General features: G+C 39.6%; 1 protein-coding gene across 1 annotated transcript in view; it reads left to right on the top strand.

Moving 5' to 3' along the window:
* SLC2A13 (solute carrier family 2 member 13) overlaps positions 1-17,187 on the top strand; it is a 322,426-nt gene extending 305,239 nt beyond the window's left edge. Inside the window, exons 8-10 of the mRNA XM_036252063.1 lie at positions 8,189-8,310; positions 8,429-8,581; positions 15,950-17,187. Of these exons, the coding sequence (XP_036107956.1) occupies positions 8,189-8,310; positions 8,429-8,581; positions 15,950-16,176 (502 nt within the window). The 3' untranslated portion in view covers positions 16,177-17,187. The remainder of the gene's footprint in view (positions 1-8,188; positions 8,311-8,428; positions 8,582-15,949) is intronic.
* Positions 17,188-18,580: the final 1,393 nt, after the last annotated feature.

Here is an 18,580-nt window from a genome sequence, read left to right as displayed (position 1 = left end):
GTCTTAGCCACTTTTCTGTACTTAGACTTAAAAAGTATAGAGGATTTAAACCCAGATGGATAATATTAAAAATAACTCCAGGGTTTTAATCCATTTGAACTCAGGGAATGGTGGTGTCAGCTGAAACAAACTCCATGGGTGTGGCACTATGTAAGTAATGCAGACCGTGCAAACACTGCGTGTGCTAAGCACTCAGTATGCATTATCACATTTAATGTTCCCAATGGCCTGTGATAATACCCTTTTGCCCTATTTTACAGATCAGGAAACAGGACTCCACCTGTGCCCACTAAACTCTTAGTCTCCACAAATGCAAGTAGTGGTTATTTTGTTCATCGCTATCTCCATAGTATCTGGCACCTAAATTTTAGAGTCATGATTTGAACTCAAAATGGCACCACTCTTTCCTGGAGAAGACAACAGATTCCACTGTATGTCTGAGACCAGAGTCAGATATTTAGATATGGATGTTCAGCAGATACCTCGATTCTATCAATGGAGCTTGAGAAACAGGTCAAGAGAATAACCTATCAGAGCATCCATGTGGAGATTAAAAAGCCTTAAAATGAGATAAGATCAGTAAGATAAAAATAGAACCTTACAGAACACCTGTATTTAGAGATTAAGGGGAGGAAAAGGCATTTTTAAAACAGCAGTGAAGACATATACTTCAGAGAGATAAGGTGGAGATATAGATAGCTATAAAAGCAAAAGAGAAAGAGGGTTGTCAGCAGTATCGACCACCACAGAATTATCAAAGAGCCTCAAAATTAAGGCAAGGTAAAAGAATTGGAGGGTTTGGAGGTCACTGATGACTTCTGGATAAGCAGATTCTAGAAAACAGTCTGAGTAAGAGTCAGCTGGCCTCTGGGTGGGTGGGAGCCGGGCTCTGAAGGAAAGACCAGGTAACGAGGATGTAGAGTTCACCAGTATAAACTTCTCTGTGATTTTGGACAAGCTCGTAGTGGTAAGATGAGAGGGTCGACTGTTTAAATAGGAGCCATCTCGTGTACTGAGGTCAGAAGGAAAGACTTGGGTAGGAAGAAACTGAAGATGCTGAAAGAGAATATCCTCCTGATGGAACAGGACCCTAGAGCAGACAGAGGAGACGGAGATACAGGAGCAGTAATAGGAAGGGCAGTTCTTAGGAAGAGCAAGAGACACGTTACCATTGGAGGTGTGAGAAAAGCCTGGAAGAAAATATAGAAAAGTAGAGGTTCAGTAGAAAAAATTAGGAGGTTCAAAGTGAAAGTCCTAATTTTCTTTAAGAAGGAGACATGTTCTAAGTACTTTGAAAGTAGAACAAAGATTTCAGGACTAAAGAACAATAAGAAAAAATTTGTAAGTAATTTTTCTGTATTGATTTTAGAGAGAGAGGAAAGGAGAGAGAGAGAGAGAAACATCAATGAGAGAGAACATCAGTTGGCCGCCTCCTGCATGCCCCCCGCTGGGGATCGGGCCCACAACCTGGGCATGTGTTCTGACCCAGAATCGAACCGGTGACCTCTTGGTGCATGGGTCGATGCTCAACCACTGAGCCACACCAGCCAAGCTAGAAATTTTTTAATTAATTGAGTCAACAGTTGACAAAAGTTTATTAAATGCCTACTCTGAAATAAGCAAACAATTCAGTTGAGAAGACAATGAAGGCTAAAAAAAAAAAATTTTTTTTTTTTTTTAGATTTTCTTTTTTTTTTTATCCTCACCTGAGGACACTTTTTGTTATTTTGTCCAGATAGAGTGGGAGGGAGAGAGAGAGAGAGAGAAACATAGACATGAAAGGGACACATCGAGTGGTTGCCACCTACATGACCCAACCAAGGCCGGGGACAAACTGTAGCCGAGGTTCATGCCCTTAGCGGGAACCGAACCCAGGTCTCTCTGGACCACAGGCCAACGCTCTAACCACTGAGCCAAATTGGCCAGGGCAAGGATAAAAATTTTAAAAAGCATAATTGGGTACCCAATTGAGAAGAAATATCGTGAACTTTTAACACCCAGCAACATGGTTTCATAATTTTTCCCAGCTTCTGAAAATTGGTTATTGAAAGAAGCTCATGGTGCTGCACCGGGGTGGGAACCGAAGTGGTGAGGAGGGCAGGCAGCGTGGATTCCGGAGGCCAGCAAGGACAGGGTCGGCATGGTCTGAGCTGAGCAGTGCGAGGATGGGTGCAGAGAAGAGTTAGAACTGAGGTGGTGAGGAGGGCAGGCAGTATGGATTCCGGAGGCCAGCAAGGACAGGGTCGGCATGGTCTGAGCTGAGCAGTGCGAGGATGGATGCAGAGAAGAGTTAGAACTGAGGTGGTGAGGAGGGCAGGCAGCGTGGATTCCGGAGGCCAGCAAGGACAGGGTCGGCATGGTCTGAGCTGAGCAGTGCGAGGATGGGTGCAGAGAAGAGTTAGAACTGAGGTGGTGAGGAGGGCAGGCAGCATGGATTCCGGAGGCCAGCAAGGACAGGGTCGGCATGGTCTGAGCTGAGCAGTGCGAGGATGGGTGCAGAGAAGAGTTAGAACTGAGGTGGTGAGGAGGGCAGGCAGCGTGGATTCCGGAGGCCAGCAAGGACAGGGTCGGCATGGTCTGAGCTGAGCAGTGCGAGGATGGGTGCAGAGAAGAGTTAGAATCTGAAGGCTGCACTCTGGGAGTGGAGCAAGTTCTCAGAAATGAGGAAATGAACTGCCTGTCATCAGGATAGTAATGCTCTAAATTTGAGACCTTGAAGTCAAATAGTTCCAAATCAGGCACATTATAATGTGCCCTCTCTTCAGTTTCGGAGGTTAAATAAGAACTGTGAGGCCAAGGTATGGGCCAGAAGTAAAAATAAATGAGAGGGGGTGGAGATGATGATCGACCAGGCACCCAAATCACCAAGGCAGGTGGAATGTTATGATTGGAGGTCATAAACGTCACAACAAGGATAGAGTTTGGATGTCAAGGTTCAAAAATAGAGGTTGATGGAGGCAGAACAATAGTCTAAAAATGACAATAGGTAATAAGAACATTTTTGAGGCTGATTGTGTCTTCAGGTGCAATTCAGATTTCAATTAAGGCCAAGAATTGGAAGTTCAACTTCAGAATCAATCTAAGACCAGTGGAGACTTGGCTTCACCATAGAACTAGGAGGCCAAGTCCATAGGAAGTGACTAATGAAGAAGTAAGCAAGGGCACATGGCAGGAAGGGAAAGGGTTAGTTGGAATCAGATGTAAGAATGGTTCCTGTCCTCACCTATCCTGTCACTCCTTTACAGAATTACCTTTGTAATTCTTAAAATTACCTGTAAGGCATTATCCCCACTTTACAGATGAACTATATGTAGTTCTGCAATATGAATCTTGACCTGACTGCAAAATCTAGTCTTTCTGCCACAACACACTGACTCTCAGTGGTCTTAAAGTGTCACTGCAGCTTTCGTGGACTAACTGGAAGTCATGTCTGATTCATATGGAATAGATATGAAACATACGATATTTCTTTTAATTGAGTATCACTGACATGTAACATATTAGTTTCAGGTGTACAACATGATTCGATATTTCTATATATTGCAAAATGACCACCACAGTTAAGTCTAGTTAGCAGCTTTCAAAGATGCAGAATGGTATTAACTGTAGTCCCCACTGCTGTACACTACGTCCCCATGACTTCTTTTATAACTGGAAGTTTGTACTGTTTGACCCATTTTACCCATCTCCCGCCCCTGGCATATACCAGTCTGTTCTCTATCTATGAACTGTTTTTCTTGTTGGTTTTTAAGATGGCACATAAGTGACGTCATATGGTACTTGTCTTTTTCTGTCAGATTTATTCCACTTAAGTGCCCTTAAGGTCCATCCCTGTTGTCATAAATGGCAAGATTTCTTTTTTATGGAACATTCCAATGTGTGTGTCCATTCATCTATCAATAGCCACGTAGGCTGCTCCCGTGTCTTGGCTATTTTAAATAGTGCTGAAGTGAACATGGGGGTGCAGATCTTTTTGAGTTAGTGTTCTATTTTCTTTGGGTAACACCCAGAAGTGGGGTTGCTAGATCATGTGGTAGTTTTTTTATTTTTTGAGGAACCGACATTCTGTTTTCCATAGTGGCTGAACCAAATTGCATTCCTACCAACAATGCACAAGGGATCCCTTTTATCCACATTCTCGCCACACTTGTTATTTCTTGTTGTGTCATGCAAAGTGGCCCTGAAATGCCTAAGGAGCAGAAAGGCCAAAGAACAATGCCCACAAGTCCTGCTTGTCAGTTTAGAATTTTAATAGGGAACTTAGGGAAATGCAGTCTTGGGCAGCAGCAAGAGAGAAAGTGGGTCCCCGCATTGTTCACCCCCCAGACCTTGTTTTCTGCACCTGAAAGAAATGGACCTGTGTATTCCGAAAGGAATGCAGGGAGGAGCAGAACAGAAGGACCAGATGCCTGGGACTCTGGCACCAGGGCAGGTTAACCTTTGAGGGTGTCTTGCTCCACAGGAAGGATTAATGGTAGTTTGTGATTAACCTGAAGCTTCTAGAACCAACCCCAGGAAAAAAAAGGGACAAGGATTCGGGTAGATTAGTATGGTTTTTGTTTGTTTTATGAATTTATTTTTGTTACAGATGTTTCTTCTTCTTTTTCCCCATTAACACCCTCCTCCTCATCCCCGGCTTTGTTGTCCGTGTCCATCGGTTATGCATACATGCTTATAAGTTCTGTGGTTTATTTCTTCCCTCCCCCACCATCCCCCTTCTGACAATTGTCAGTCTGTACCCTACTTCCACATCTCTGGGACTACCCTATTCCACAAATAAGTGAGATCATATGATATTTGTCTTTCTCTGCTTGGTTTGTTTTGCTTAGGATAATACTTTCGAGGTCCCTACATGTCGTCTCAAAGGATAAGAGGTCTTTCTTACAGCCTCATAGTACTCCATTGTGTATATGTACCACAGCTTTTTTATCCTTTTGTCTACTGATGGACACTTGGGATGTTTCCAGATCTTACTATTGTAAATATGCTGCTATGAACATGGGAGTACATATATTCTTTCTGATTGGTGTTTCAGGCTTCTTAGGATATATTCCTAGAAGTGGGATCACTAGGTCAAATGGCAATTCAATTTTTAATTTTTTAAGGTAACACCATAGTGTTTTCCTAGTGGCTGCACTAGTCTGCATTCCCACCAACAGTGTACTAGAGTAACCTTTTCTCCACACATTCGCCAACACTTGTTTGATGCTTTGTTGATGGCGACGATTCTGACAGGTGTGAAGTGATACCTCATTGTTGGTTTTGTTTTCTTTTAAATCTTTTTTGTTGAATGTATTACAGATGCTGCTGATTATTTCCCCATTGACCCCCTCCTCCCCACTCCCACCTTTTCCCACACTATTGTCTGTGTCCGCTGGTTATGCATATAAGCTCTTTGGTTTATTTCTCCCCACTCCCCAACTCCTTTCCCTTTGAGGTTTGTCAGTCTACCAACGAATTTGTACTTCTTAATCCCTTCACCTTTTTCACCCATTCCCCCAACCCCCCTCCCTTCTGGCAACCAACAAAATGTTCTCTGTATCTATGAGACTTTCTGTTCTGCCTGTTCATTTTGTTTGTAAATTCCATTGTCGATAGATAAATATTCATTGCCATTTTGTTTGTTCATATATTTTATCTTTTTCTTCAAAAATAACCTTTATCATTTCATATAATAACGGTTTCGTGGTGATGAACTCCTTTTTCTTGTCTGGGAAACTCTTTATATGGCCATCAATTCTAAATGACAGCTTTGCAGGATAGAGTAATCTTGGTTGTAGGTTCTTGCTTTTCATCACTCTGAATGTTTCTTGCCACTCCCTTCTGGCCTGCAAAGTTTCTTTTGAGAAATCAGCTGACAGCCATATGGGAACTCCCTTGTAGGTAACTAACTGCTTTTCTCTTGCTGCTTGTAAGATTCTCTCTTTGTCTTGAACCTTTTGCATTTTGATGATGATGTGTTTTGGTGTGGGCCTTTTGGGGTTCATCTTGTTTGGGACTCTGTGCTTCCTGGACTTGTATGTCTGTTTCCTTCACCAAGTTAGGAAAGTTTTCTGCCATTATTGTTTCAAACAGGTTTTTGATTTCTTGTTCTCTCTCTTCTCCTTCTGGCACCCCCAAGATGCAAATGTTGGCACGCTTGAAGTTGTCCCAGAGGCTCCTTACACTAGCCTCATTTTCTTGGATTCTTTTTTCTTTTTGCTATTTTGATTGGGCGTTTTTTGCTTCCTTAGATTCCAAATCAATGGTTTGCTTCTTGGATTTATGTACTCTACTACTGAAGCTGTGTAAATTATTCTTTATTTCAGTTAATGCCTCCTTCATTTCTGACTGGTCCTTTTTTATGCTCTTGAGGCCCTCCCTAAGTTCACTGAAGTTCTCACTAAGTTCATCGAGCATCCTTATAAGCAGTATTTTGAACTCTGCATCTGTTAGGTTGCTTATCTCCATTTCACTTAGTTCTTTTCTTGGGGTTTTGTTCTGTTCTTTCATTTGGGACCTGTTTCTTTGTCTCCTCATGTTGGCTGCCTTCCTGTGTTTGTTTCAGTGTATTACTTAATGCGAGGTATGGAGCTATCTGAGAGCAGATGTTGCTTGTTTGAAAGAATTTAGGAAAACCTGAAGCAGGATCCAAGACAGGCCAATCCTATGGTAAAGCAACTGGCAACAGCTTGGGTGGGCCTGAAAGTTGGGTGGGGCAGGGCCTCAGGGAATCACCAGGGCGGGGCTACCAGTGTGAGCCAGGTTGCTGCTGGAGTCCCAGATATGGTGGCTGTCTGCCACCCCAGGGAAGGGCTCACCAAAGGAACAAAGGACTCCGACAGCCCGTTTGTACTGGAGAAAGCCCCCTCTCCAATGCCGAACAGCTCAGTTCTTCCCTGTATGTCTCTGGTGCCCCTTGAGCTGCCTCCCCTCCAAGCTTAGAGGGAATGAGTCCGATTAAGTCCGTGCGCGGGCCCTTTAAGGAGCTGCCTGGGGCTCCAGCCGCATCAGCTTCCCTGAGCCTCAGTTCCCGCTGGTTTTTCCAGCCAGAAGTTATGGGGACTTCTCTTCCTGGCACTGGAACCCTGAGCGGGGCACCTGGTGTGGGACGGGAACCCTCAGTCCTCAGGAAGGACCTTCACCACAGAGGTGTCCCCAGTTTTTATCCACCACACGTGGGTGTGGGACCAGCCTGTCGCGCCTCCGCCCCACTAGTCTGGATATGGCTGCTGCTTTAATTCCGTAGTTGTAGGACTTCCATTCAGCTTGATTTCTGGCAGTTTTGAATGATGGTTGTTCTGTAGTTTAGTTGTAACTTTGATGTGGTTGTGGGAGGACACGATACCGCCTTTACCTACGCCGCCATCTTGACCGGAAGTCTACCTCATTGTTTTAATTTGCATCTCTCTGATGATTAGTGATATTGAGCATTTCTTCATATGTCTCTTGGCCATTTGTATGTCCTGTTTGGAGAGGTGTCTATTTAGCTCCTCTGCCCATTTTTTAATTGGGTTCTATGTCTTCCTTTTGTTGAGTTGTATGTTTGTTTTTAATATAATCTTCACCCGAAGATATTTTTCCACTGAATTTTAGATAGAGTGAAAGGGGAGAGGGGAACATCGATGTGAGAAAGAGACACTGATTGGTTGCCTCCCACATGACCCCAACCAAGGCACTTGCCCTTGACCATGAATCAAACCTGTGATCCTTTGGTCCACAGCCTGACACTAACTGCTGAGCCAAACCAGTCAAGGCACAGATTAGTTTAAATTAAGTCAGCTTTTTAAGATGAAGTCATCTCTGTCTCCACTTTTTTCCTATGATAGCCACTCTAGCAGGTGTGAGGTGATTATCCATGTGGCTTTGATCTGCATTTCTCTAATGATCAGTGATAGTTGAGTACCTTTTCAAGTACCTGCTGGCCATCTGTATGTCTTCTTTTGGAAAGTGCATATTGGGATCCTTTGCCATTTTTAATTGGATTGTTTGATTTTTTGCTGAGTTGCATGTACAGAGTATTTCTACGTGTTGCTCTTGAATTATTCTGTACACTTAAATAATTTTTTTTTTTTTGCAAGTAAACCTCTTGGATCCTTTTCTTTAATTATATTAAGGAACTTCCAAATATGTCCTAGATGATCACATTGAATTTCTACAACTATATCCTAAAACACTAAGTTAATATGTATATTGCATTATTTTTCAGGTGTGAAAATGAAACCAAATTCAAAACAGAAGAAGTATTTTGGGCTTACAATTTCTGCCCTACTCCATACTCTTGGACTGCACTTTTGGGCCTTATTTTATACCTTGTTTTCTTCGCTCCCGGTAAACAAGCCTTCATTGTTATTGTTAATTAAATTGTCTCTTCCCAGAGGAGACAAGTACTTTTTAAAAAATTCCTTACATACTGCTTTACTGAAATTTTATATTTTGTATTTCTCAGGAATGGGACCTATGCCTTGGACTGTGAATTCTGAAATATATCCCCTTTGGGCAAGAAGTACAGGAAATGCATGTTCATCTGGAATAAACTGGATCTTCAATGTTCTGGTTTCACTGACATTTTTACACACAGCAGAGTATCTTACATACTATGGTAAGAGGATATTCTTTTCAACTCTAGTTTATTTTCCTCTTTCCTACTCTCTTTTTGGGTATGCTATCATTTGTGACTGAAAGACCACATCATTATATTCTTGCTGTTATGAGGAGTCCCATGTGGCGTTCCTGGAAGTGCACCTGGGGAAGGCGGAGAGGACTGTCTCCCAAGCAGCACTGCGCTAGTCCCTCAGTGCTGTACAGCCTCCACCACCCACTTTGGGAACACAGAGGTCTTCCCAGTGGGAAATCTTCACAGCATGACTTCTAGATTAATGAAGAAACATAACAGAGAATGGTAGAAAGATGTAGGTCGGGGACAGTCATGTCCAGAGTGGAGTCCGAGCAGGCTGAGAGCAGCTGTCCCAGTTGCTGTGCCATGAGCTACGCCGTCCATGTAGCATCATGCTTGCAGGCCAGGGCATGCCACGTGCTTCTCAGCGTCCAAGTAAAATGTGTGGAGACATAACTCAAAGAAAACAATGTTGGGAAGTAGCTAAGTTAGGGGGAAACCTTGGGAAGCTGCTTAAGTCCATTGTTACTAATGTGAAAAGACACAGTCTTTTCAGCAAGAGGATTTCTTTATTGTATGAGTTTCTAAGTTGTGTTTGGAGTCAAAATTATAAAATAGGAGGTTTTCATTCTGATCTAAGCTTGTGTGGTGAATATGGAATGCCTACTGCCTACACCTCTGATCACCTCCCCCATCACTCACCTCATCCTGTGCTCCGAGCGCTTACTTCTTTTTGCTAGAACAGGTTTATTTGCCAGCCCCACCAGACCATAAATCCTTTGAGCTCAGGCCAGGACTTAGCCTATTCACCATTATGTTCCCAGACATCTTACTTGATAAGCCCACAAAAGTGTGGATCAAATGACTAAATGCATAGATGAATGATGAATATTATCTTTATAAAACTTTCCTCTCTCCCAGTCACCATTTAGAAATACTTAATATATATCCATTTTAAAATGCCCCCAAAATTTAAGTATATTCAGCTTTATCCCATTTAGCAATTAAAATTTATCTGAATTCATAAACGTATCTTCCTGACACCATTAATATTAGCACAGTAAACATTTGCCAATTCTTGAGAACACTTAAATATTTGAAGACCAAAATGTAGACTAATATCCTGAGAGCATTTTTTATAGAAAGGGAAAGACCAAATAATAAGTCTCTGATAGCAAAGCTCCTAGTTCTTGAATTTATGCTGCCAGAAAAACACGAGGCCACAGAAGTAAATTTTAAATAGAGCATAAGCCAGGCTTCTTTTAAAAACATCCAGTTAGAAGAAGCTTTTTGCATTAAGTCAAGCTTCTAGCAGGTCAGCGCACTAGTCTATTTGGTCTACTGCTGGATAATAGTGGAACAATATTCAATTCAGGTGAGTTTGTCCCACTTTTTGATTTACATGTTATAATTTATGTAAGGTATATGTTATATTCCTGACTTAACAAATATATACCATAAAGATGTATAATCTCAGGAAGTACCATGTCTTCTTTTTTCCCTCCTTGTTCTATTGTTTCATACAACCTCAAACTTTGATTCCTTCCTTGGACCCCCATTCAACAATGCTTATTACTAAAAATTATTAAAGTGTGACTAAACAGATCCCTTGGAGAGCATCTTTTATTCCTCATTTTGTGTAATTCAATTAAATATTTATTTTAATCTGAGCATTGGCCTGTGGTCCAGAGAGACACGGGTTTGGTTCCCATTAAGGGCACATACCTTGGCTGCAGTTTGTCCCCGGCCCTGGTTGGATTGTGTAGGTGGCAGCCACTCATTGTGTCCCTTTCACGTCGATGTTTCTCTCTATGTGAACAAAAAATGGAAAAATGTCCTCGGAGGATTAAAAAATAAAAAAATATTTTAATCTGAAACAATATAGGACTCCAATAGAACTGATTTCCTTCAGAATAAAGCTGAGGAATATCTGCACTGTTTAACAATCCTCACAAACTCAGTACAGGCATCTGTTTTAATTTTCATTCCAAGAGGGAACAATTACGGTAACTGTAGTTACATAACTGACTTGCCCGTTATCTGGAGTGGGTCACAGCCTCCTGGACCTCAGATTTAACCACAGGTCTCACCAGGGAAGGCCTCCTAGGCCCCTATGGCATTTGCCTGCTTCAGAGTCCTCAGATTTAAAAAAGGATCTTGATATTAGTTGGCTTTAGGAATTTGGGTCACAAGAAGATATATGGCCCTCAAGAATCTTCCCAATCCATCAAATTGTTTTAGCACTGACAGATTTGATAAGTTACTTCTAATCATGCCACTACCCCTAAATTGTGAGAGATGATGAATATTTCCTCAATATTATGCTTTACAAATCCGAACTAGGTTTCCTGTGTTACAGGAGTGCAGCAGCCTGGTTTCATCTAAACTATTCATCATCTGCACTTATATATTCCTATATCACCATAATTTTGATTATCTGTAATCAGAACACAGGATTTCATCTCCTTTCATTTTCTTCCTCACAAGTCCCACATTCTCCAAGAGCTAACTTTCCAGTGTCACCCTTTTGATGAAAACATTTCCAATCTATTAGTCATACTAATCTTGTCCCGTTCTATCTCTAATAGCAACTCTTCTTCCCTTATCATTTATAATTTAATAACACTATCACTTATTTGAACAACACCCAAAATTCTGATAGACGTGTAACATACATTATTTGTTCTCTTTTTAAGTATAGTTGATATACAGTATTGTTATACCAGTTTCAAGTGTACAAAATACTGATTTGACATTTTTATACCTTAGTGTGATCACCTCACTAATTCTAGTAAACTGACCTATGATTGTGCAACATTATATTATTAACTATATTTACCTTTTTCACCCATTGTCCCACCCCCTCCCTTCTGGTAACCATCCCTTTGGTCTTTTAGATTCCACATGTAAGTGAAACCATATGGTATTTGAATTTCTTTGCTTAACTTACTTCACTTAGCATAGTACCCTCTAGATCATCCATGTTGCTGCAAATGGCAAGATTTCATTGTTTTATTGCTGTGTAATATTCCATTGTGTGTGTATATATACCACATCTTCTTTACCCACTCATCCATCAATGGACATCGAGGTTGCTTCCATATGGCTGTTGTAAATAATGCTGCAGTGAACACGGGTACATAGATCTCTGGATAAATACTCAAAAGTGGAATAGTTCGGTCTAATTTTTTGTTTTATTAAGAATTTCCATACTGTTTTTCAGAGTGGCTACATCATTTTGCTGTCCTACAAACATTGCACAAAGGTTCTTCTCCACATCCTTGCCGACGTGTTATTTGTTTACTTTCCTATAACAGCCATTCTGACTGGTATGAGGTGGTATTTCATTGTGGTTTTAATGTGCATTTCCCTGATGATGAGCATCTTTTCATGGCCTCTGTTCATTTACTGATCAGATTGTGTGTTTTCTCTTTGTTATTGAATTGTATGAGCTTCTTATATTTTTTGGATATCAACCTCTTATTGGAATTATCATTTGTAAATACATTCTCCTATGTAGTATGTTGTCTTTTTATTTTAATGGTTTCCTTTGTAGAAACTTTTCAGCTTGATAAAGACCCATTTGTTCATTTTTGCTTTTGTTTCCCTTACTAGAGGGGACATATCCAAAAAGATATTACTCAAACAGTTTAGTACCTATGTTTCTTCTAGCAGTGTTATTTCAGGCCTTGAGTTTATCTTTGTATATGGGGTAAGAGAGTAGGCCAGATTCAGTTTTAGGTTTTTTTTTCTTTATTAATTTAGAGAGAGAGGAGGGGAGATATAGAAACATTGATGAAAGAGAATATTGATTGGCCTCCTCCTGCATGCCCCCCACTGGGGATTTTGGCCCACAACCTGGGTATGTGTCCTGATCAGTTTTCCCAACACCACTTATAAATTAGTTTACCATATAAGCATGGGTTTATTTCTGGGCTCTCTCTCTGTTCCATTGATCCATGTGTCTGTTTTTATGCCAGTACCATGCTGTTTTGATTATTATAGCTTTGCAGTATAGTTTGAAAGCAGGTAACATGATACCTCCATCTGTGTTCTTCATTCTCAAGATTGCTTTATTTATTCATGGTCTTCTGTGGTTCCATATAAATTTTAGGATTATTTGTTCTAGCTCTGAGAAGAATATCATTGATATTTTGATAGAAATTGCACTGAATCTGTATATTATTAAAATGACTATATGACCCAAAGCAATGTTAAACCTTGTAGTCCATGAGTACAGAATAGCCTTCCATTTATTTGAGTCCACTTCAGTGTTTTCCTATACATTAAAAGTGAATATCAGTAAGAAAAATTAAAACAATCCCATTTACAATTGCACCCAAAAGAATCAATTTTGCCAAGAAGGTCAAAGACCTATACTCTGAAAACTGTAAGTCACTGAAGAGGACACAAAGAAATGAAAGAATATACTATTTTCATGGATAGGAAGAATTAACATCATTAAAATGTTCATGGACCACAAAAATCCCTAAATAGACCAAGCTGGAGGTATCATGCTATCTGATACCAAACTATACTACACAGCTACAGTAATCAAAATAGCATGGTACTGACATAAAAACAGACACAGAGATCAATGGAACAATATAGAGAAACTAATATATGATAAAGTGCCCAGCTGGTATGGCTCAGTGTTTGAGCATCAACCCATGCACCAAGAGGTCACCAGTTCAATTCCCCGTCAGGGCACATGCCCAGGTTGTAGGCTAAATCCCCAGTGGGGGGCAGGAGGTGGCCAATCAATGTTGTCTCTCCCTGTCCCCCAAAAATCAATACAGAAAAAAATGTTTAAAATATATATGTGACAAAATGGGGTAAAGACAGTCTCTTCAATACATGGCTTTGGGAAAACTGGATCACATTCTTACACCAAATACAAGAATAAACTCAAATGGATTAAAGTTTTAAGTGGATGAACCAAAACCATAAGACTCCTTAAAGAAAACATAAGCAGTAAACTCTCTGACATTGCTCTTAGCAATATTTTTTTGGATATGTCTCCTCAGGCAAGGTAAAAATAAAAAAGACTACATCAAACTAAAAAAAGTTTTGCACAGTGAAAGAAACCAACAAAATGAATAGACAACATAATGAATAGGAGAATATATTTGCCAATGATACATCCTATATGGGGTTATTATCCTAAATATATAAGGAACTCATACCCAAAAAAAGAATCCCATTAAGAAATGGGCAGAGGACATACAGATGGCCAATAGACATCAAAAGGTACTCAACACCATGAATCATCAGGGATTTTCAAATTAAAACCACAATAAGGTATCACCTCACACCTGTCAAAATGGCTATCATCAATAAATCAATAAACAAGTACCGGTGAGCATGTGGAGAAAAGGTAACCCTCATACACTGTTGGTGGGATTATAAATTAGTGCAGCCACTATGGAAAACAGTATGGAGGTTACGCAAAAAAACAGAAGTACCTTTTGACCCAATGATTCCACTTCATTGCAGCATTTTTACAATAACCAAGAAATGAAAGCAACCTAAGCGCTCATCAGTATACAAATAGATCACAAATATGTGGTACATATGTAACAATGGAATATTACTCAGCCATAAAAAATAATGAAATCTTGCCATCTGCAACAACATGGATGATCTAGAAGGTATCATGCTAATTGAAATAAATCAGAGAAAGATAAATGAACAAACAAAACAGACTCATATTGATTCAGACAACAGATGATGGTTGCCAGACAGGAGAGGGATGGGCAGATGGATAAAAAAGGCATAGGGGCCCTGGCCGGTTTGGCTCAACGGTTAGAGTATCGGCCTGCCAACCAATGAGTCCCGGGTTCAATACCAGTCAAGGGCACATACCTTGCTTGCGGTCCATCCCCGGCCTGGGTCAGGGTCATGCAAGAGGCAACCAGTCAATGTGTCTCTCTCCCTCCCACTCTATCTGAACCAAAAAAAGGAAAAATATCCTCGAGTGAAGATATAAAAAAAAAGGTAAAGGAATTAAGAAGTATAAATTGGTTGTTAGGAATATAGTTAATATAACTGTGTATGGTGTCAGCAGGGTACTAGATTAATCAGGGTGATCATCACCTCATAAGTTATAAAAATGTCTAATCACTATGTTGTACACCTGAAACTAATATAATATTGTATGTCAACTGTAAGTGGAATATAAAAATTTGTTTCAATTACACCAGAAAAATTTAAATTAAAAAATCAGCTTTATAGTATGTCAGATGGTGGTAAGTGCTGTGGACTATAGTGGTGTAGAAGGAACAAGGTGGCTAATTAGGAGACTTGCAACACTGCAATGAGGGAGGATGGTAAGGAGTGTCATCTCTCAGGTTGTATTTGAAAGTAGATGTACCAGGATTTCCTAACAGATTGGAGGGTAGAGTAAGAGGGATTGAGAGACTGTAAGGATAACATTATCATGTACCCCATTAAGTCATGAAATCGGCAATGTCATTGTAGAAATACAAGATAAATGAGAATGAAATTTCTCCCTCAGAGTATCTCCAGTCTAGCAGACAAGACAAATACATGCACAGAATTAGAATACTTCTTGGTTATTATGAAAGGGGCCTCAGCAAAGTGCTGTGGAAGCACATGGGAGAGAAACAGTTTTCTCTAGCCAAGGAAGAGAGGGAAGGCTTGAGAGCGGAAGTTACACATGAGCCTGATACATCGTTCACGTTGAGTTTGGCATTACATGACTTTAGAAAAATAAACTGCATTATATTCACAAGCCTAAAATAATTAGAGTAACCAGTCTGGCAGTAAATTTTTGGTTCCATTTCAGACCACAGTTATGTGTGCATGGTAGACCAGAAAGAAAAGTCAAGTCCTCTTTTCAACCTAGGCGCACATGCAGACACACATAGCAAGGTCTCGAATAACTTAGTTGCATTCAGCATTGTTTTGTTATAACAGTGATGAGATGCCACAGGAACTTAACTCTTATTTATATCAATTAGCCCTGCAGTAAAATTGGTTTCGTTACACAGTTAACCCTTAAACAACACAATCTGAACTGTGCAGTTCTACTTATACATGAAGTTTTTTTCAGTAAATACATACAAGAAATGAACTGCCTCTTATTTTCTCTAGCTTGCTTATTGTAAGAATACAGTATTAATACCTACCACATACAAAATATATGTTAATCAACTATGTTAACAGTAAGGCTTCTGGGGAGACAAAAGTTTTATGTGGATTTTCAACTGCAGGTAGTAGGGGCTCCTAACCCCACATTGTTCAGGAAAAGGATGATTCCTTTTGCCTCAGTTCCTAGAATCTATTGATGAAATTAAGTGAGGACTTACTGTACATTATTTTCCATTGCAGGAGCCTTCTTCCTCTATGCTGGATTCGCTGCTGTGGGACTCCTTTTCATCTATGGCTGTCTTCCTGAGACCAAAGGGAAAAAATTAGAGGAAATTGAATCACTCTTTGACAACAGGCTATGTACATGTGGCGCTTCAGATTCTGATGAAGGGAGATACATTGAATATATTCGGGTAAAGGGAAGTAACTATCATCTTTCTGACAATGATGCTTCTGATGTGGAATAATTTTCAACTGTTGATATATGTAGTTATTTGAACAAACTTGGGAAAAAGAGCAGCAACTGGTGACCTCGCTGCCCTGGTTCTTTCCACAGTCTAGTTTTGGATGACTTCATACTCTAGAATCTTTGATTAGGAGGAAGATACAATCATGTTGACTTTTTTTTTCATAAGCAGAAATGTAAAAAAAATATATTTACAGAGATTTTAAAAATAATAATCAATGAACAAATGTGTGTAGTTCCTTCCTGAGATAGTCTAAAGTGAATATTGTATCCAGTGACTTCAGTGGTATCCTTTTTTCCTAAGACCATAGATAATTATTAGTGGAAATTGAGTCAGTGCTAATCTAGCTGAATCATGTATGCGTGATATAAAGAAGCATTCTGGGATATGGTCCAAGGATGTTTTTCTATCAAAATATGGCCTGTTGGCCCTAAATTTTTCCAAGGACAAGTATCTGTGATTAGCTATTAGAAAGTAAATTCCATTGAGCTTTCATCAACAAATTCCAAAGTGCCCCCTCCAAGGGCACGGCTGTCTTATCTCCGTTGGATTCCACATTTTGGCTTCTCTCTCCAATTCAGATCTTGAGCGTTCTTCAGATACTGACTCTGCATACAATTCTTATGAACATTATGAAAAGCAGGTCTTTTAGGGTATATTTTCATACATATTTTTTTGCATCAGTGATAAGTGTACATTTGCACAGATAAGCTAGCAAGTTTTGATAAGTATATTTTATTGCTAGAAACGTAAGAAAGAAAAGATTTTTATGGATCCCTAACTGAGTTAGTCGCTTAGGTATTCAACTATAAATATAAACAGCACTAGATCTTCAACTGCATTTCGGGGTCAGTTTTGTACATGCCAAAATCACCTGAGACTCACCACGCCTTTGCTCACCAACTCGAGTCCTCCTATTTGTGCCTTCCTTTGTGTTACATAAATAGCTGCTAGCAGACTATTTTCCCCTTCTTTTATTCAAATAATTTCTGAAACAAAAAGGGAAGAAAATCAGTGACAAATAATCCTGCTGTTATTGATATTTGTTTAATGAAATAGTGGGGCTTATTTTTAACTTATTTTAACTTTTTATTAATCTTCCTAAGGGAATTGTCACATTTTTTACTTACTAGTACTTGTCTCTCTTTTTACTGTAAGAGGATAAACTAGTTTTAATTTTACAGACCTTTTATCATTTTCCCTGACAATTTATCCCCCTACTCCCACCCCATACCCCCACCCCCCAAAAAAACAACATAGATTTGTCTGTGGATGTTTCCTTTTACTCATGCTTGGCTTGAACTGTTTCCTTGTCGAAAAATTGGGATTTTTGTTGGAACAGATTAATGGTTCTCACATAGCACACCAAGGTTGACTTCCTGCATTTCTACAGTGTCTTTTCAAAGTGTTTATTGGTTTTTATGTTCATCAGTGAACTCTAATTTTCGCTCTTAACACTAGGAACTACATAGCATATGCAAAATTACTTGTTAATTCCGATGAGATTATGAAGGACTGTTCTGCGCCATTTAGGAATACATAAATTTGATGCATTTTAATATGGCTCTAAACATCTAATAATGTACTCTTGGGAGTGAAAAGGTAGCTATCTCTAAATTCACTGTGTTTCTGCCAGTTTCCCAGATGTTTTTTCTTCTCTTTAAGTCTGCCTTGTTCCTGTCACGGTGTCAAAGCTGAACCTCCCTGGCTACATTCTCATTCTCTAAGAGTCACCAGGGGTGTGATATGTGCTTTCAGTGGTCACTTTACTGGTAAAAAATGTTCTGCCTTTGTTCATTGCATATAATAAAAAATTTATTTTACAGAGTATTTTGTCCCTTGAATTAGGTGCTTTGACAGTTGATTTCTAAGGGGATATTAATTTGCCCCATAAAAAATGTGATTTCATAGAGGAAATTATTCTATTGATAGTTCTTATCCCATAAGGAATTTCTTATATATGTGATATTTCACACAGGTGGAGTGGAGAAGGAAGGATCTGTTGTGCATTAAAATCAAAATATGACAAGGAGAAAAAGTATTTGGACCAATAAAGTACCTACTTTAAGAATTTTTCTGCTTTATCCCAGTAACTGCTTCTTGTCTTTGTTATATACATAGCCTTAACTCAGCTGGGCTGAATGCACAGTAACTTTATTAAAAGGAACAACTCATTATTTTCTAAAGCAGAACACAGCCTATTCTCCCTGACACAGGAAAATGGTGTTTTCAACTTTATATCCCTAAATGCACATAATAACAGGGAAAATTAGCCACAGTTCTCCTCTGTTCTCCTCAACCCCTTCTGTAAGGTAGCATTTGCCATTTATATAGTGATAAATATTCCGTATCTTTGAAGTACAGAACAGAGAGGAACAGTATAAGAAGTATTTATAATTTTTTT

This window comes from Molossus molossus, unplaced genomic scaffold (assembly GCF_014108415.1).
Source record: "Molossus molossus isolate mMolMol1 unplaced genomic scaffold, mMolMol1.p scaffold_m16_p_10, whole genome shotgun sequence".
NCBI lineage: Eukaryota > Metazoa > Chordata > Mammalia > Chiroptera > Molossidae > Molossus > Molossus molossus.
This window is presented reverse-complemented; position numbering and strand designations above follow the sequence as displayed.